This window comes from Lottia gigantea (assembly GCF_000327385.1).
Source record: "Lottia gigantea unplaced genomic scaffold LOTGIsca_34, whole genome shotgun sequence".
NCBI lineage: Eukaryota > Metazoa > Mollusca > Gastropoda > Lottiidae > Lottia > Lottia gigantea.
Window position 1 is genome coordinate 1709378 of NW_008709146.1, and position 21208 is coordinate 1730585.

The 21208-nt window shown below is 34.8% G+C and overlaps 2 protein-coding genes across 2 annotated transcripts in view; both read left to right on the forward strand.

Annotated features, from left to right (window-relative positions):
* LOTGIDRAFT_216664 (hypothetical protein) overlaps positions 1-12630 on the forward strand; it is a 15490-nt gene extending 2860 nt beyond the window's left edge. Inside the window, exons 4-17 of the mRNA XM_009058484.1 lie at positions 2436-2740; positions 4166-4454; positions 6439-6543; positions 6765-6971; positions 7234-7566; positions 7710-8030; positions 8201-8539; positions 8728-9060; positions 9216-9560; positions 9685-9999; positions 10085-10402; positions 10665-11018; positions 11414-11731; positions 11985-12630. Of these exons, the coding sequence (XP_009056732.1) occupies positions 2436-2740; positions 4166-4454; positions 6439-6543; positions 6765-6971; positions 7234-7566; positions 7710-8030; positions 8201-8539; positions 8728-9060; positions 9216-9560; positions 9685-9999; positions 10085-10402; positions 10665-11018; positions 11414-11731; positions 11985-12379 (4277 nt within the window). The 3' untranslated portion in view covers positions 12380-12630. The remainder of the gene's footprint in view (positions 1-2435; positions 2741-4165; positions 4455-6438; positions 6544-6764; positions 6972-7233; positions 7567-7709; positions 8031-8200; positions 8540-8727; positions 9061-9215; positions 9561-9684; positions 10000-10084; positions 10403-10664; positions 11019-11413; positions 11732-11984) is intronic.
* Positions 12631-14007: 1377 nt separating this feature from the next.
* Positions 14008-19433, forward strand: LOTGIDRAFT_178640 (hypothetical protein; the record flags this gene model as incomplete). Its single annotated transcript, XM_009058485.1, has 14 exons — positions 14008-14139; positions 14943-15010; positions 15101-15188; positions 15489-15563; positions 15877-16025; positions 16224-16290; positions 16512-16618; positions 16912-17026; positions 17344-17474; positions 17696-17753; positions 18007-18090; positions 18498-18674; positions 18912-19024; positions 19346-19433. 14 exons carry the CDS (start codon positions 14008-14010, stop codon positions 19431-19433), a joined length of 1452 nt encoding a protein of 483 aa, XP_009056733.1.
* Between the last annotated feature and the right edge of the window lie 1775 nt (positions 19434-21208).

Here is a 21208-nt window from a genome sequence, read left to right on the forward strand (position 1 = left end):
TTTGGGGGGGGGGGGGGGGGGGACCATGAAAGACACATTCATTTTATGATTAAAGTTACATTATCTAAACTACATGTGCTTTAGAATATTTTTGATTTGTTTCAGCTACAACAGTTACTCTAGAAGGTGGATCACCTGGGTATACTAGTACATCAGGTCGAGTAATAGTAACTAAACATGGTGTAAAAGGACGAGTCTGTGGTCAGTATTGGGAAGACATTGATGCTACAATCGTTTGCAAACAGCTGAGCAGTAGAAACCGGGGTGGAGTAGCCTATAAATTCTCCCAAAGATCAAATGGTCCGTATTGGTTGTCGGAGTTGGGATGTTTTGGCAATGAAACATCTTTGCTACAATGTCCAGTAGGACCAGAGGGATGTTCATCATACAGCTATTATAAAGATGCTGGTGTACTCTGCTATACTTCAAGACGAGGTTTGTATCATGAAATTCCGATACCGAATTTATTACATGAATTCTGATAAAGGGAATTCTAAATCCGAGATGACAAACTCAGACTCAAAATGGCATCATTTGTTCCTGAGGGTATAGCATATACTTTCTCCAAAGCGATGTCAGATAATGACAGAGTTCATACATTAGTTACATTAGTTAGTGCAGGTTCATTGTCGAATATAGGAACATGTCAGCATTCAAAAAGTAATGTAATTTTAAAAAATATGTTTTATAGAGCCATACTTGTCTCTAGTCGGAGGAACATCTACAGGTCAAGTTAAAATCACGTATGATTCTGATACTGGTTATATTTGTGCTGATAGATACGTTTATAGTTCAACTGCCAAAGTGATTTGTAAGCAGCTTGGTTTCACTGATGGTATAGCAGACAAGTAAGATGATACAGTTTTATTTTATTCAACGAATTCACACCCTGTCGGATGTCATTTGCAAAAGCAAACAACATGCTAAAACATAAGCGCCAAAGTGACTGTATCTTAACCTTTATATATTTCATACAACAGACCAACAGTCAGTGGTGGAAATGCTTTCATTGATAGTCCATACTGTCGAGGATATGAAACATCTATATATCAATGTAGTAATAGTGGTTGGAGAAGTAAGAGTACATGTGGAAAACAAGCGAGAGTCAGATGTTTCAAACACGGTAAGATCTCAAGGTTCCAGATGTGGCCTGGTGTGCAGGTTAAAGATCCCTCGGCGATTGAACTAAACATTGGAATGCAAACTCCCGATTCATTTAATCTTTCAACGTCAATTAGTATTATTCTATTGTGCTAAATGAAGCCGGATTTTATTATCCTTGATTCTAATGTTTTGATTTAAATGTTTCAGTAAAATTATCCCGGGGTAGAGTGACGTCAACATCAGCCCAAGGACAGGTTCAACTGTTTGCCCAGAACCAATGGAAGACTGTGTGTGGTGATATGTTTGATGACAATGAAGCAGGTGTTGCTTGTCGGGAACTTGGGTTCAACTACGGTAAAGCACTGCCTAAGGGATCTTTTGGTAGCCAGTATGTTTATTCCAGGTGGTCAATAAATACCGTTGGTGGATTTAACTGCACTGGATCTGAACCGTCACTTGCCAATTGCAGCTTTAATGCTAGTCCGTATAACTGTCGTCGTAATTATCCGTTCACCAACTATGCTTCCCTGTCTTGCGGTAATACCCCTTTCAATACTGGTGAGTATTCTTAATATATACAAAGTTTTATGCTCCAACTTTTCTATGTGGACCTTTATTATCGAACCATCGTGTCCAAACCACACCCCCATTCGTCACACTTCCGTTCATAAGACCATGTCAAAATCCGTATTCGTGATGCGATGTTGTCACACGTGTCTGTAAACGCTGTAGATTATACAATCTTCAACCGAATTTCAATATACTTGCATAACCTATGCATTATAGACTAAACAATCATAACGTATGTCAAAATCAGTTTGGATTCTTTTGTACCCTTTGTACCAAGTGGTCAAATTCGAGTACTGTGTCCAAACAGTCTTTATATTTTTCTAGGTTTTACTGTTAGACTGGATGATGACTTCCCATCCGATGTAACAGTAAATATGTATGGTGTTGATGGTAACATTTGTTCTGATATGTGGGGTGATGAAGAAGCTAATGTTGTCTGTAAACAGATGGGATACCAATCTGGTATAGCAATTGGGTCACCAAATTATTACTATGGTTCTAGCAAAGCAAGACTTTTGTCTGCATTTAACTGTACCGGAACGGAAGGCCGATTACAAGATTGTCCATATTCTACAACTATTCCTTCGTCATGTTCATCCCCCAGAAGAATGTCGAAAGCCAGAGTTTACTGTTTTACTTCACAACACGGCAAGTATATCTTTGGCTTATTTATTATCATGTACCCTAAACCAATAATCTCCAGTATAAATAAAAAATATAGGTTGTAAAAAATTCCTGCTCAGTTTCAAATTTTATTTTAGAGGTATCCATATCATTAATCAATGGACCAACTGGAAATCAAGGTATCGTTCAAATAACGATTGATGGTAGACCCGGAACTCTTTGCGGATCAACATTCTCCTCTACATCAGCCAAGGTCCTGTGTAAACAGATGGGATACCTTGACGGTACAGCACAATCTAGAAGTTTGTATGGTAACACTACGGGATTTTCCTACATGTATCAACCGTCATGTGATGGTACAGAAAGCAAGATATGGAACTGTAAAAATCAAGGATGGAATGTGACCACCCGTTACTGTGCTGCTCATAATAATGATGCAAGAGTCAAATGTACTGGATATGGTAGGTTTATTTACTCTTAGTATGTGCGATCATCAACGTACAAATAAAATCTACATATATATATAAGGAAGTCTTTGCCAAAATACGACGCTCAAATCAATTTCTTCTCTTTACAGTGCGACTCCGACCAAACACCCAATATGGTGCAGTGCAACTATATGATCCTACGGTAAGACGATACGGTTTAGTATGTGCTGATAACTTCACAGATGTAGACGCTACAGTGGCCTGTACAGAAATGGGGTATGAGTATGGTATAAGTATATGCTGCTCTGCGTTCGGTTATCAGTACTACAGCATAGCGTATGCTAAAATGTCTTGTAATGGACGTGAACCATCACTCATAAACTGTACTTATGAAACTAGCTTAACATATTGTCCAAGTAGGAAATATGCTTCTGTTGCCTGTTCAAACATAGCTTCTAGCTCAGGTAAGTTGAATCATTTATCATTTGGTGTATCATTTTGTATTGAGACTCGTCTCAATGAAAGCACTGGCCTAGGTCACAGAGTAAAAATTAGTTATCATTAGGATGTTCGGGCTGAATTGGCCATGATCGTTTATAATTCGTTAATGAAATCTCTCTGCTCACTTGCGGACGTGTGGTCAATATTTTCTCTAAGTTAGATATGAATGAGATATGAAATAAGATGAAAACATGGCAAATGCTTTTGCAGCTTAAAACATTAGAATCATAGCGATATAGTCTACACATTTTCTTTATCGGTTGATAGGGCCCATGTTTTGACTTTATTATAGGCTACGATTTAAAGATCGGATCATCAAATACAGCCTCCTATGGCAGAGTGAGTGTTAGTCATGTGGGAATACCGGGTTATATTTGTACTGACGGATTTGATGACAAAGATGCTACCGTTATCTGTAAGATGAAAGGATTTGCTGGTGGTTTCGCCTATGTGTACAGAAATTATTATAGTTCAAGCATGAGATGGCTATCTAATATCCAGTGTAGTGGCACCGAATCTTCATTGAGTAGATGTAAAGGTATGGTTTGGGGTGGTATATCTACCTGCAGTCGTTATGGCAATGCCGCTGTCTACTGCTACCAAACTTCTGGTAAGTTAATTTGGAATTCGGAACTATTCTGAAAGCTCTCATAATTTTCCAAGAATATTCTCATTATTCTCAATGGTAATTCTCATCTTTTCTCCAAGATAAATTCCATCTCTTCCAAGATTATTCTCATCTTTTTCGAAGATAATTCTCATCTTTCGACAAGATAATTCTCATCTTTCGCCAAGATAATTCTCATCTTCCGCCAAGATATTTCTCATCTGATAATGATAATTAATATCCTTATCAATGATAATCCTAAATGATTATTCTTTTACATAGCTTTTAATAAACTACTAATATTAAACCTCTTTTCATCACAGGTTTGGAGCTTCGTCTGAATGGAACTAAGAGAGGTTATGGACGAGCTGAAGTCGCTATAGATGGAGTGTGGGGTAGAATGTGTACAGGTTATTCCTCCTATTACACTGCTAATGCTGTCTGTAAACAGTTGGGTTTCACTGGTGGTAACAGTGTCAGCTCACGTTCTAGTGGTAGAGGTCGCATCTATATTCGAAGTGTTTCCTGTAACAGTAACGCAGAGTCTTTAAACCAGTGTTCAATTAGTTGGGGAACAACCAGATACTGTAGAGAGCTGAATGTACAATGTTATGGAAGAGGTAAGTTTGGATGATCAATTGATTTTCAATTTTTACAATTGCCAAGTTCCATTAAATGTTACATGCTTATACATTTACTGACAACTGCAAAATGCTATCGAGCCTAATTAAATGTAGTTTTCTGTTGGTAATATAGGCCTGCAATTGGGACCACATTTTCGGACTGTTCGTATGATAAATTTTTAGACAAGAGAGGTGCAGTTGAATTTATCATATTTTTCACTATTTACAGTTCGCTTGAGTGGTTACTACCGATTGCCAAATTATGGTAGAGTAGAAATGAAACTGACAGATAGCTGGGTACCAGTGTGCGATGACAAGTTTACTGACACTGCAGCTCAAGTTGTCTGTAAAAATCTTGGTTATGTGGATGGAAAGAAACAATGTTGCAGTGCAATCGGCATCATACGTTACGGTCAAAAAGCCAACATCACTATTGATAATTGTCGTGGTACTGAAAGCAGCTTAACAGAATGCCAATATACTCCTGGAGTTTGTGCAACTGGAAAATATGTCAGTGTTTTGTGTTCAAATACAGTTTTACGTCCATCAAGTAAGTCATCTCTTGAATTTATTTTTGTGTTATATTCTTTGAAACGAATTTCTGAAGTTATATAATATGTAATGTACATTGTACAGGACCAGCTTCCTTTCTGTGTGGCAGTTACTTACTTAATATCTTTTATCAACGGTTTATGAAGTGGTTTAATAATTCTTTATTATAGCTATAACAGTACGACTAACATCAAGTTCTCTTACATATCGTGGAGCTGTTGATGCCAAGAAATATGGTTTCTATGGACCAATTTGTGGCAGTGGTTGGACAGATGCTAATGCAAATGTTACATGCAAACAACTTGGCTTCCTGGGTGGAATAGCTGAAAGAAGCTCTTCCTCTTACAGTATGATGCCCATGGTTTTGGGTGGTTATAACTGTACCGGGTTAGAGAATAATCTAGATTCGTGCTCTTCTAAGGGTTTTGATGAAGACAAGGGATGTGAATACAGTTATTATTATCGACAAAAGGCCGCAGTTCTCTGCTACAACTCCGGAGGTAATTCATTTTTATTTTTATTATTATTATTTCATATTTTATTGGTTTAATTCTTATTCAAGTTGCTCGACAAGCTACTATACTTTTTAATTGTCTCTCTCTAATTTTACAGGTATTGGTCTAGATATTGTAAATGGTACCGTAGGAAGTGCTGGCAGAGTACAACTAACGTATGGTGGTATATCAGGAAGAGTGTGCATATCATATGATAATGCTGCAGTTGCTTCAGTAGCATGCCGTCAGATGGGCTATAAAGGTGGATTTGCTGACAGAACCACATACGCTCCTTATACGGTAATGTTACTTCATGTCCAAAAGATCACGTTGTCAGTGATGCAGGTCGGAGGATCTAACATGGAAAAAGCGTACAGATGGGACAATAAACCGGGTGTGCTACAGGCTAAACACGTTAAAGAAGCCTCGGCAGTTAGAAATCGAAAGAGAGAAGGGTAATGCCGCTGTCCTGTTTCTTCATTGCACCTTGCTTGGTGTTGCCTGTCTTCACTAGCCCAATAAGTAGGACGTAAAACTCCATTTCATTTCATTTGTAATCTTCATTTTGAAATCTGCTTCTTTTAAATCATTAATCATCTGTTTTCTATTACATTACTCATTGTCGATTATAATTTTCAGGCTCCTCGGGGTACCACGACCTGGTTAAGTGGGTTATCATGTACAGGTAAAGAAACCTCATTGCTTCAATGTCGACACAGTTGGAAACCAAGAACATCGTATTATTGGTATAGATGTCGGGACCTCGGTGTTGTTTGTTATAATGATAGTAAGTCATCAAGTTTTTCATCACTCATTGACCTTCGTGTCTTGCCAAACCTTTAACAGTGATCTGTAAGTTGCATGTTGAATCTTGCTTTTGTGGTTTCTGCTTTCCCAAACTTTTGTCATGTAACCTTTAATGTTCTGTCTTTCAGTTCGGCTTACTAATGGTAATCATCTGTCCACTGGTTCTATAGAAGTTAACATCAATAATAACTGGGGATCTGTTTGCGATCACAACTGGAAAGCTGCAAACACTAGTAAGTATAAACATTATTTAATATTTTACTGTATCTATATGCAAACATTATTTAATGTCAATTATAAAATATTTCTACTGTTAAAATGGTGCTCAATTGTAGAGCGATATAGAAAAGCTAGCGTCTTCATATTTTTCTGACAATCCATCCTTAATCGATGTACCAACCAATTAAAAATTATGCATTTTTCATCGTACGTCGTATTTCTTTCTGTTTTGTAGGAGTTGCTTGTAAACAGTTAGGGTATGATGATGGGCTAACTGCTTGTTGTTCAGCCTACGGAAATCATCCTAAAGCCATCATAGAGAATGTTAATTGTGCTGGAACTGAATCTCGTCTTCAAGACTGTACTCATGACAATCCACACAAATCATCTTGCTACCAACACAATGTTGCTGTCATTTGTTACAAGGGAACCAAACCAACAAGTAAGTAAACCTAGATAATGTAACTGTATTTATACAATATACTTCCTCAAAGTCTCTCTTCATTTGCCATCGTATCCCGAATACGGGTTTTGACAAGTCTTATACCTCGAGGAACTATGACTCTTTGTGGGTGTGGATTGGACACGATGCTCATTCGCAAACGTTTTAAGTCTCATGCAAATGTAATCAGAATAATGTCAAATAATGGTCGTTTGCTGTGGAACATTTTTTAAAACTTCCCCTTTGTCAATATTCATTGTAGCTTACACTTGGAAATTGGGTGGTGGAAACAACTACACGGGAGAAGTTTTGGTTGATTACATGGGTACTACTGGTAGAATATGCTCTGATAATTGGGATGACAATGATGCTAGAGTAGTATGTAAAGCCCTGGGTTTTAGAAATGGAACTGCTTATAACCATGCTAGATTTGATTATTACTATGCCTCACATGGACCATTCTGGTTAAATAATGTTGGATGTACTGGTAGTGAAGCCACTCTTAATGACTGTCCTCTGCCCACGACGCCTTTAGGGGGAGTATCAAAATGTAATTCAGGGAAAGCTGCAGGAGTTTTATGTGCCGATATTTCCGGTAAGTGATTTATAAGAAATGATTGATCAATTTTCACAAAAGACAGTTACGGTCAGATTGTATGTGCATTGTTCATCCTTCAATCAGGGTTTTTTTTCTAAAATATTATTAAAGAATTACACTAGGAACACGTTATGTTTCAGGTATTTACTACAGAATCAATGGACCGCAAGATAATATGGGACGTGTTGAAGTATCTGTAAATGGAGTTTGGGGTTCGATTTGCAACACCGGTTTTGATAACAGAGAAGCCAATGTTTTCTGTCGAACGCTTGGATATTCGGACGGTCGAGCCCAAGTTGTATCATATCCAAACCCATCTGGACCTGTTTTTAAATCAAACTTCCAGTGTACAGGAGACGAAAATAACCTTGCAGCCTGTCCACACCAAGGTTGGCTCAAGGCCACAGACTATCGGTGTTCCAATCATCGCCGTGATGCTAGTATAATTTGCTATGATCAAGGTAATCGTCTCAATACCATTCTACCACCTGGTAGCTCATGCTGTCTATATATCGACGCTCACTTATCTTACTAATGAACAAAGTATTGTTAATATCTCAAATTGAGCTATATCTTCTGGTTAATCCTATATTTAAAGATTAAATTCTTATGCTAATATGCTTGTTTTCAGTGCGACTAGCAACCGGATTTGGTCCAGATATAAAACAAGGCCCAGTTCAATACTACAGTAATGGTACCTGGAATTTAGTTTGTGATACTAACTTCAATGATCTAAGTGCGAAACGTATTTGTCAAGATATCGGATTCTTCGATGGAAAAGCTATCTGCTGTTCAGCATATGGAATCGGTTTCCAGTTCTGGTATAATGGAGGTTACAGAATCAGTAATATGACAATGGCTTGTACTGGAAACGAAAAGAGTTCGATGGAATGTTTACAAGAATCCACTTGTGAATCACAAAATTATGCTTCTGCCATTTGCTTCAATGATACGGATGTTATAAATGAAAGTGAGTCTCCCATTTTCATATTTGATTACTCTTGATTGTCACGAAATGATGTAATGACCATGATTAATGATTTGAAATCTGTAAAAGTTAGTCAAATGGACTATAATATAGTGAAATGGTGTGGTTTATCAAAATGTTATATAATCAATATATCATATATCTAAATTAATATTCATGCTTCTTTCCAGATTACGACTTCCATTTCCATGATTCGACAGATAAATCTGGTCGTATTGAAGTATCTCATTATAATACGAAGGGTAGAATTTGCAGTACTTTTTGGGATGATACTAATGCTAGAGTTTATTGTAAGAAGCGAGGATATCCAGATGGTATAGCTTATCACTCTTCACGATGGACATGGACTTCAGTCACAGAAAGGGGACCTTTTTGGGTTGGAAGTATGAACTGTACAGGATCTGAACCTTCATTAAAAAATTGCAGTTTTACAGATCGTTTAACGTTAGGTAACTGCTCTCAAGCTGATGTTGGAGCTGTTTCATGTTTCGATGATACAAGTGGTGAGAATTTTTACCAGATATTTCATTAGAACGCATCATAGTCGATAGAGAGATTGTGATATTTCGCTGATTTGATAAATAGCATTTTTTTGCTTATGACAGGTATGGGTTTAAATATTTCCAAAGGTTCTTAATACATTTGGTCATTTTTCTAGGTATCCAATACCGATTAGCTGGAGGAGATAAGAAAGAAGGTCGAGTGGAGATCAGTGTAGGTGGAGTCTGGGGAACAGTTTGTGACTTATTTTGGGATAAAAGAGAAGCTGGAGTGTTATGTCGCTCCTTGGGTTATTCTGATGGCTATTCTGTCAGAGGTGCACACTATGGCCCAGGAAGCGGTCCTGTATGGTTGAGTAGATTACGATGTACTGGTACAGAGACTGATCTTCACAGATGCCCGCATAACGGTTTTCAGAGTGAAGTTGTCGATGGTTCTACATACAGCTGGCGTAAATGTCAATCACATGATGATGACGCCTCCGTAGTTTGTGTTGATAAATGTAAGTGAAGCAGTTCTTTCCGAAAATAAGATATTATTATCCATTGATAATAAATTCAACTCATTTTACTGTATCACTCAGAATTCTTTCTGTACCTATAACATCAACATTTTTATATTTGCAGTGAAGTTGAACTTGGGACTCAATGCTTCCATGGGAGCTGTCGAAGTTTATGTTTCACCTTCTTGGTTAGGAGTTTGTGATGATGGTTTTGATGATAATGCTGCCGCAGTAGTGTGTAGAACTATGGGTTATCCAAATGGTGTGAAGCTTCCTGGTTCTAGCTTTGGTGTTACAGATGGTCCCATTGGTGTGACAAAAGTTAAATGCAGTGCTGTTATGAAGACCTTTTCTCAATGTGCCCAAACTATATCCAGAACCTGCCCGAGTGGATTATATGCCTCAGTTTATTGTAGTATGGATGATATTGTTGATGATGGTAAGTCGAACAGTTAACAAGATTTATCATTTGTTTTTAACAACATGTTTGACTATTAGTTAATATCAATTTATGTATACTTTAGGCATCAAAGTAGAACTGGATCCTGACTCTACATCTGGACAGTCCGGTCTGGTCAAAGTCCATAAAGGAGGAGTGTGGGGTAGTGTTTGTATGGCTGGTATCGACAAAGTCTTTGCTACTGTTGCCTGTCGCGAATTTGGTTTTGGGGGCGGGATTCCATACACTTCCAGAGAAAAAGATATTAGACCAATTCTTATGGCAGATGTAAAATGTAATGGTGCAGAGCGATCGCTTAAGGATTGTAGTTATACAGCCAAATCTAAAAATAATTGGTGTGATTATTATGCACCCAGAGCAGGTGTTCTTTGTTACAATACAAGTAAGTTTTAAGCAAACATACATACATTTACATACAACTTTTCATATCTTTGATGACAACATTATTTTGGGTCAGAAAACTGTGTGTTTTTGGCAATGGTTTTGCTGGACATATTTTCACAAGAATGAAGTTTCCACGGGTATAAATGTCCTCAATAGTTTTTTGTTTCGATATTAACATCATCCCTTTTCACAAATACATAAAAGTTCCCTTTGCTGTTTTCAAATGTATGTAGATAACATCAGACTTTCCTGTTTTGTAGGTATACAATTCCGTCTTACTGGTGATACTGATAAGAGCAGAGGACGAATTGAAATGAATGTTGATGGACAATGGGGAGCCTTCTGTAATTCCTGGACAGATTCTCGTATTGGCAGAGTTGTGTGTAAACAACAGGGGTTTGTAGATGGTATAATGGTATCAGGAAATAAATATATATCACCCGATGATGAACCAATGTGGTATACCAGTACTCGTTGTATTGGAAATGAGAGCTCAATCACAACATGCTCGAGTGATGGGTTCCAGTATAACGGTTACTACAGACGATATTATGAATGGGCTTGCAGACGAAGAACTGGTCCCATTTCAGTACAGTGCTATAACCAGGAATTTAGTACGTCTCCATTTCTTTAAATATGCTTTATTTGTCACATTGAATATGTTCATTGGGTGCTTTTTAAGCACGTTAACAACATTTTCAATGAATTCTTATTATACTACCTAATTGACTGATAGCAAATACTCCATATTTAAGGGATGGGTGTTTGAAACCGAAAATAGCATTCCTGGTGAATCAAAATTATATTCGCTTACAGCATGTTTGCGTTTTTGACGCAAGTTTGGTGTCCGTTTATGTTATAATGACCCTGTAACAGAACATGATTCAGTTAAGTTACCTTCTGTGAACCTTTGACACAATGGATTCCTTCTTTGAGCTTATAGCTATAACTATTGATTGTAGCCGTTGGTTTAAATATTTTTACATGTATGCCGTTTCTCTCACTTCAGAGATAAGTCAACTACGTTTAGCAGATGGAACCAATAGTTCTGGAAGAGTGGAAGTATTCTTAGAAGGTCCAAATCAGTGGGGAACAGTGTGTGATGATTATTGGTCAGATGTTGATGCCACCGTTGTTTGCAATCAACTTGGTTTTGCTACTGGTACAGCTATAAAACGAGCAGCTGTGTTTGGCCAAGGCACTGGTCAAATTTGGTTAGACGACGTTGCATGTACAGGCTCGGAAATGAACTTAAAGGATTGTCCAAGTAACGGATTCTCTGTCCATAATTGTCAACATACAGAGGATGCGGGTGTAACTTGTAAAGGTAAGACTATGACGAACAAAAGCTGTAATCCAATGCACCCACTCTTAAATCAGTTAACTTATAACTAGAGAAATATGCATGGAAGATACATGGATCGTTTAACGAAAATAAGTTGTTTTTTGTTGGACCACCAACGACTTCCAATCCAGAAGGCCTAGTTTTTCATGGTTACATAATCATCCCTCTATTATATAATGGAACTGGTCTCATATTATGTAGTCACATTTTAACTGTGTATGATTTTTATTTATAGGTGTATATGTTCCGCCTACCACACCTCCCATTGTTTCAACTAAACCTACCGGCAAAGGTGGTCCGGTAACAGAGCAAATCACTGGTGGTAAATCTGGTTCTGATTCTGGTACAGCTGCTGCCATTGCAGTGCCCATAGTCATCATAATCATCGTGGGTGCTGTTCTTGGGTTCTTATATTATAAACGCTATGGAAACAGATTTAAAGACTTGCGAGAAGATCTTGTTGACGAGGCACCAAAGCATGGTGGTGGTGGTGTTTCATTGCGACCAAGTGGTGCGTTCTTCTCAAAATTTAGATCAGGTGGCGCTTCATCCTCCGCTCAACCAGGGGTCACCAATCCTTCTTATGAATTTGCACAGCCATCGACATTCAGTCCTGAATCCGATTCATAAGTCAAGATACGTCTCATTCATTTGTTATTCTGTTAAAGTTATTAATATATAAATTTGTTTCATTGTTTAATGTGATAAAATTAATGTGATTTAATGATAACTGTATAATATTATTTATAATTATGAATACCAGACTATTTTTATCATTTTACAGAATGTTAGCCTATCTTTCTACTTTTTTATACATGTACTATACTTTTGGTGTGTTTTTTGTAAATATTCATGTAAATAAATAGTAGTTTACATCATCATCTGTCGATTTATTTCTTTTATAATGGCTGCCTTCAAAAATTATAGATATACTGTATACGGTAAAATTTATAATTTATCCAATTCTTAACTATCCATACGGCCTGTTGAGTCATGCTATGTCCACCTAATTTTCCTCCATAAAGACCCTCTTCTAAACTAGCATTACCTCGGCTGGATACATGAGAGTGAATCATTCGTTAACACACGGTGCCGCTTCAATTAGGGGTGGAAAAAAAGCTAAAAAGAAACTGTCCCGGTTAGCATTAGCCTCACCACTTTCCATTTTTTGTTATCATTTTACATAGACATATTGTGAAAGAATTGCTTGTGACCCCAAAGGAAAATTTCGTAGGCCCTACCAAATGTTTCCAAGAAACGCTGTCTGGGGTGTATCGTTCACAGGCAATATCTGCAGAATCGCCTTCCTTTTCAAATACTTCTCGGAAAATTATCAACAAAATCCCATCAAGCCTACTCACAAAGACTTATTTACAAAACTGTCCAGTTCCATTCTCAACACATTCATGTCCCACCCAGTTTTCACTAAGAACTGAAATATAAAGAGAAAATCCTATAAACGACAAGAGCAACACAAATACATACATATACATAAGAGTGCTTTTCGGCCCAATAATGTCGAATTTGTATCTCCTCTTTTTTGAATGAAATGAAAAGAGTTTTGCATCCTACATAATTCCTGCACCTGATTGAGCTAATGAGGACAGACATCATTTTAATAACCTAAGAAAAGAAGGAATAGGTTGATCATTCAGTCAGTATTAAATAAAATATTTATATTCTATATTAGTACTATGGCTCTGCTTAACTCAGTGCCGTATATAGGTATATGTTTATATACGAAACTGCTTCTACTTATAAAAAAAACAACTGTTGTCATAGAGTATCAGTTACCTCCCCTAACGGAAGCTCTTCTGTAGGGAAGGTAAAATTATATTCATCCCACAATTCCCCATTCGGAAATACACCCGAGAGTGATGTCATCTCCGTAATATAAAAATACCATAAATAAACCCAACAAAGGCTATATATACATTCATGACTTTTTGAGGCGTTGTGACATTTATTCTGGAATTAGATGTGATAAACGTAAAACGCATTTTCCCTCACAATTTAGTGATTTTAAGTATTTCGTAGAAGCTTTCCGATTGTGACGTCACAATCATGAAGTCAGTGTAGTCTGCCAAAGAAGGCTGAGAAAGCAAAACAAAAATAATTCTTGCCTCATATAACTATTTTCACTCGATTGACTCTTTTATATTACAAGAAACAAGATGGACAGTGATGAAGATTGTATGCCCGATGATACTGAATCAGAACCGTCTGATAATGATGATGATGACGAATTGTCCATTGAAATGGGGAATGCAGAGCAATCTGCTGCAAACGACAGACAGGATGAAGAAGAATTCCATTACAATGTCCTGTCTGCTGACGAGATTGTTAAATTTATGGTTGATACTATCAAAGAAGTGAATGCAGTTGTTCAGGTTTGTATAATTGTGCATCTTCGCAATGTCAAATTATTGTGAACTTCATACACCTTGACTACAAATTGCAATATAGTCACTTTCTAAGGTTTGTAAATTGGATTGTACACTAGTGCATACAGCCAATCAGAGGCCCTGACTTAAGGTTTTTGAACACAAAGCCATTATGTCTACAGCCTTTCTACCGAGGGCTCTGATTGGCTGTATTCACCTGGGAGCAACCCTCTCAAATCGCATCATTTTCTGATACAAGAATAGTGGCTATTGCAGTCAAGGTATAATAAGGTTTGTAATGCTTGATATTGTTTAGATAGTATTTGAGAGGACTATCGATAGTACTGTTTGCCCTTTCCAAAACTGAAAGCATGATACAGACTTTTAGCATTAGAAATAGGCTTATTTGACAGAGGTCAGCCAGGTAAAGGTCACTAAAGGGAGGACCAGTTTTATGAAGTATTGCCTGAATAGTTCATAGAATACTAAGTTAAAATGAATTTGTCCGTCCTTCTGTTATCTTGTGCTCACAACAGTTGCAGTCTTTTTTAAGGATCTTTTTTGTTTTTGAGTTGTGTGTTTATACCAATGCAAATTTTACTGCAATCAATTTACATGATGATCATAGGCAAGTTTAAGCAAGTTTTGACCAAATGCCATTGTTCATATGAGGATTCTGTTATTTGTAAAACCATCTATTGCTTTGTCAATTACTGATTTAAAAATCTTTTCTAAAATAACATAATGAAAGTTGTCAGGTAAATAATCAACAGGGATATAAAGTATTTCATCAACTTCTTTTATTTCAGATTCCTGCAACTATTACTAGAATTTTATTAAATCATTTTAAATGGGATAAAGAAAAATTAATGGAAAGGTAAGATAGAGACTTTTGTTATAATTCTTTTGAAATATTGTGACTGCTTTTATGTTTAAGATTGAAGAAATGTATTTAATTTCTATTAAGGTATTATGATGGTGATCAAGAAAGGTTATTTTCTGAAGCCCATGTTGTAAATCCACATAAACGGGATTCAGCTAGTGGTAGATCTAGGGTGAGTAAAGCCATTATGTTTTCAGTTTTATGAGACTTAAGTGTGAGTTTTGCAGAGACTTCAACAAGAAATTTCTTATATATACTTGTTCATTTTGATTGAATCTGATGCAAAAGGTATTTTTGGTATTGGTAACCTTAAATTTCTGTTTTGTGTTAATTAGGTAATAAGCTAGCTTAAAGAAAAAAATTTATCTGATTTGCCCAGAAGTGAATGTGTTGGCTGCTTAGAGTTTCTTCTAGATGAAGAATTGTTATTTTTTGTATATTAGATTTGATGATGTTGATGATTTTATTTCAGCAGAGAGTGACTCGTTCAAATGCTGGAAATGAAGAACTAATTTGTGAAATCTGTTGTCTTGGTAAAGTTTCTGCAGTAAGTATACTTTTAACCAGATCTTGATATGTGTATGGGATGGTTGATTCAGTTTTGAATGCTAACAGATTGTGTGGGATGGACCGTTGTTTTTTTTTTGGTCATTTTTCAAAGGGAAATAGTTGCCTTAGAAAAAAGTGATGACAAACTATTTTTCGTTAGTATGTTTTCATGCTAGAGAAAGAGACACCAGGGTTGATTTCTAAAAAGTGTTACACTGTCAGTGTGCAAAGTAATTATTAAATACTTCCCTGTAATCATAAGTTTATAGAAATTTTTATTATAGAAAATGCCAATGATATTTGTTTTACAGGACATGACAGGTTTAGAATGTGGACATAAATTCTGTGCAGAATGTTGGACTGACTACCTCACAGCTAAAATAATGGATGAAGGTATGGGTCAGACAATCTCCTGTGCTGCATATAACTGTGATATTTTAGTTGATGATGCCACTGTCATGTAAGTAGATTTTGAAATAAATCAGTTTTGTATTTCAAGAAATATCATTTTCTCATTGACCATCTTTGTTGGATGAGTTGCAGTTTTGGAATATTAACCTGCAATAGTCCTTCCAATCCTAATAATTGATTTTAAATTTGAACCATGTATCAGTGTTATCTTTAAGAATGGGCATCTTAATATGTGTTTACTTTTCAGGTCCCTATTAAAAGAACCCAAAGTAAGATTGAAATATCAACAAATTATAACTAATAGCTTTGTAGATGTAAGTTTATTTTATTTTTGAACATTTATGTATAAGCTGAACAATTATGTATAAGCTGATTGTATTCTTTTACGAAACAAAGAGTGAAAGTATGTGTTGTCATTTAAATACATAATATGCCTAAATTATGAATGTATGTGTATTACCATTATCACAATATCTACATTTGAATTGCGTTAAGATTAACTAGTCCTGATTTTTTGATTTGATATCTATTTCAGTGTAATAGGTTATTACGATGGTGTCCAGCACCAGATTGTGGTCATGTATTAAAAGTTAAATATTATGATTGTAAACCTGTAAAGTGTTCTTGTAAACATATTTTCTGGTAAGGAATGTGTTTTATTTTGTTTGTATCAGACCAGCCAATCAACACTCCTGAAAACAGCCATTTTTACATTTCTTTTCTAATGTGAACGAACCAGTTGAATGATATCTGAGAATGGGTAACTCCTCTTCATTTAAATTCACCTCCTGAATTCTAGATAAAGTGAGCCACAGTCTCAACTATTTATTAACAATGGGGTGTGGTTTAAACAATGATGTCTCTCACCTTATTGATTTTGTATGCCAAGGTTGCCAAGTCAATGTTTATCTATGATAAAAGTTGCATACTTTTAGTTTTGCATGTGGTGAAAACTGGCATGATCCTGTAAGATGTGTCTGGTTAAAGAAATGGATAAAAAAATGTGATGATGATAGTGAAACATCTAATTGGATTGCTGCTAATACTAAGGTAGGAATCAGATCTAAGAAGTGCTAGTTTTAGTCAATGACTGTTTCTATAACATTGTATTAGATAGCTGTTAAACAATACTACATGGTGTTGTTACAAGAGCTTATTGAAATTATAAGTATGTATTCCTGCTCCTTCAAATAAGCTGAATTTTATGTGTACTTTACAACAACAAGCATTCCAACATCTACATAAGTAGAAGTATTTTGATTTGAAGGAAGGAAGTACTCCTTTCAAGATAAAAAAAATACATATCTTATTACCTGATGCAGAGATAAGTTGTATGAGATATTTATGATTGTGATTATACTTTATAGGAATGTCCTAAATGTAATGTTACCATAGAAAAAGATGGAGGTTGTAATCATATTGTATGTAAAAATCATAATTGTAAAGCTGATTTCTGTTGGGTTTGTTTAGGTCCCTGGGAACCACATGGATCCTCATGGTAAGATTATTTTTTATTATGAGTCTTAGTATTTCTGATCTTTGATTCCATTAGCATTCTTAAAATGCTTGTGTTGGCAAGAAATGAGTCGATCAAATGCATGGTCTTTTCTAAATTTAAGCTTGATTAGTAAGCACAATTGAATTACTTGGCTGTTAATGCTAGCACTATTTTGTTATTGAAGTTTTTAAAGTAGATGACTATCTGTGTTTATATTTTAGGTATAACTGTAATAGATATAATGAAGATGAAGCAAGAAAAGCCAGAGATAATCAAGAGGTATTTCTTTAATAATTATCATTGTTGACTTAATTTTATTGAATATCATGAGAGAATATCTGACATTATGTTATTAAGTTTTAATGTACAATATTATGATAAAACTTTAATGGAACTTAAACATTTTATCATTTAAAACTGTCATCGTTTTAATCTTTACCACAAAAAAGGTAGCATATTACTGCATTTGAAATCAATGGTGGCTAGTAGACATATTTTTTGTTCGTAACATACCTTATTTTTTATATTACAGAAATCTAGGTCAGCTTTACAGAGATATCTTTTTTACTGTAATAGATATATGAATCATATGCAGAGTTTAAAGTTTGAAAACAAGGTAAGTTATATATAGGATAATACGCTGGCTAATGATAAAAGACTATAATTTTAAATTAATTAATCTAATAATAATAATATATTTTGTTGTCCCTACCTTATCATGCAGACAAATGAAATCTTAAGAACACAAGTTATATGGATATACTACTTCTCGGTTTAATACATACTACATTTCAAAACACATACAGGTAACGTTAACAAATTACTTGATAATGTTTCCTGTATGTGTTTCGAAATGTAGTATGTAATAAAGCTAGAAGTAGTATATCAATATAACTTGTGTTCTTAATGTTTACCTTCCTGCTTCTATATGTCTTACAAAGATTAAATGAAATCTTTTAGATATTCTGTAGAGAATAATGTGACAAACAAATTAAAAAGTAATACATTTGATTTCTATTTCAGTTGTATGCATCAGTTAAAACTAAAATGGAAGAGATGCAACAACACAATATGTCCTGGATTGAAGTTCAATTTCTACAAAAGGCAGTTGATGTATTGTGTCAATGTAGACAAACTTTAATGTATACCTATGTTTTTGCTTACTTCCTAAAGAAAAACAACCAATCCATTATATTTGAGGTAAGTACTTGAATGGAAATGTGTCAGTGTATTGATGAATAATTAAAGAGGAGTCGAACAAGATTGAAAATGGCAACAGGTCTGACTTATGTGCTGTGAGGAAAATTCAACTGATTACTCATTGAGCTATCTCACTCTGCTGGTTGAAAAATTTGTGATATGGAAAGCACTATGTGTAAGATGTAGAATACATAATGTTTAACGAGAACTGGTAATGGTTATATTTATTATTTTTAGGACAACCAAAAGGATTTAGAAAATGCTACAGAACAGTTATCAGAATATTTAGAAAGAGATATATCATCAGAAATGTTACATGATATAAAACAGAAAGTACAAGATAAATATAGGTGAGCAAAATTAATCTGTACTAGATCATATGACTTCTGAATATGTCAAAACTATAAATTTCAGCAAAAGAATACTTCAACTTGATAAGAAATTACTTACTTATGGAGAGATTTACAAGTAATTCGAAAACGCAAAGGTTATGTTATGAGAAACATAACTTAAATTTAAGAAATTTGGTAAAAAGATGACTTTAACAATATTAATCTCACAAAATCGCTTAGTTTGAATATTTTTGGTATTGAACCTTTTGGCGTTACTTATTTAACTATAAAATGTTGGAAAAAAAATTGTTTTATAATGACCTATGTCATTTATTTCAGATATTGTGAAAGTAGACGTAAGGTCTTATTAGATCATGTACATGAAGGTTATGAAAAAGATTTATGGGATCACTTTGATACATTTTAAAGCTAGTAATCATAGGAATTTAACCGGATTCTTCATGGATCACATATATTCAAGACAGCATCTAGATCATTATGGTCTTTAGTTTTATTTTTTAATATTTATTTACATAGTTTTTTTTGTAAAAATAATGTAAATAAATGATGTTGAATCTTTAAATCTATGAATCTGTGGAATGAGGTAATAGTGTGAAAATATCTGAAATAAATCAATGTAATCATAGTCTGCATTTTATTTTGCATTTGGGTATTTTTGTTTGAAATAATTATGATCTTAACAATAGGAGTGATTTGGCCATTGTTCTAATGCATATTTTTTTCCACCCTTCTCTTCCCTATCCACGTATTTACGAAGCTGATTGAGAAAGTTTGACTGTTTATGATACTAAAAATGCCTACAGACCTGAAGCTCAATGTTTATAACCACAGATTTTGGTTTTGACTGTAATAAGATCCAGAATTTAATATAAGAAAAAGAAATGTTTATTTATATGAGTTTAGCAAATAATTTATATATTGTTGTTATTTATTTGTTATCTATTATATTTCGCAAAGGGACTTCAATATTTCACTTGCCTTCAATTGGTCAGTATATTTTTAATACACAACTAAGGAGGGTTCAAAGCCTATTTAAGGACAATCTACTTATTAGCTGGGTAGAAATATAGTGAAGAAACCGTGCCGGTCAAACCAACATTTTGTCCAATATATGAAAATATAGTAGACTGTACTAGCACATGCATGAATAGTTTAAGCAGTATACCCTTATTATCGAAAATTTGGTTTTAACCTGGTTTTGAATAAAAAAGTGGCATATTCACAGCCAATTTGAATCTTGATCTCAACTGAAAAAGTTGAATTTTGGAAAAGGCTATTGTATTATAACTAATCCCTCAAATTTGATTTGAAGGCAAAGCAAAAATAGTACATTCTTTTTGAAAAATATTACTTATTAAATCAAGGTAGAGATTTAAAATGGATGTGAACTATGTTTGTGTGTTTTATTTCTACGTAAGAACCATTACATAGTTCCATATAAAAATACTGGCTGATAATGATGTATTGATTGAAAGTAGCCCTTCCACATATCTCTTATAGGATACAAGTTGTATATTTATAAAGTATTTGTTATATTTCTTGTTACACATTCATTAGTGACATTTCTAAGGATCTTTACAATATTCCCATCTTATGAATTTTAAGACATTTATGGGCCACAATGTCACCCAATCAAAGACCTTGACTAACATTAGTTTAAATAATGATATTTTTGACAATGTGCTCCTGGTCATTAATATATTTTACATTTTAATTGTCTATGGAATAAGAAATGACATGGTTAGAGGCCTTTTAAATTGATCTTGAGTTTAAATGTATCATAATGGAGATGTAATACATGTGAAATTAGCTGATAATGTTTTGAACGATTTTTTGCTTGTGTGGTTTCTACTGTATGTTGTGAGTTAATATATGATTGATATATGAAAGCTTTATATATTAAATGGTTGTATCAAAATGGCAGTGTTAGTATCTATTCTAAACAGTTTCAATATAATATCTTTCACTTGTATTTTAGTATGTCTAGAGACAATAATTTTTTTTCATCTATAACCGAAAAAAACCTGTATCATTTTTCAAAATGGGTCAGCAGTATTTGTGATTTATTGAGCACCTAATAATTTTTTGAGGATAGATTATGTATGTGGTGGACAGAGCTGAAAAGTTACCAGTGTAAAATATTAGTGGTAGAATTTGGAAAAGTTACTTATAGAGATGTAG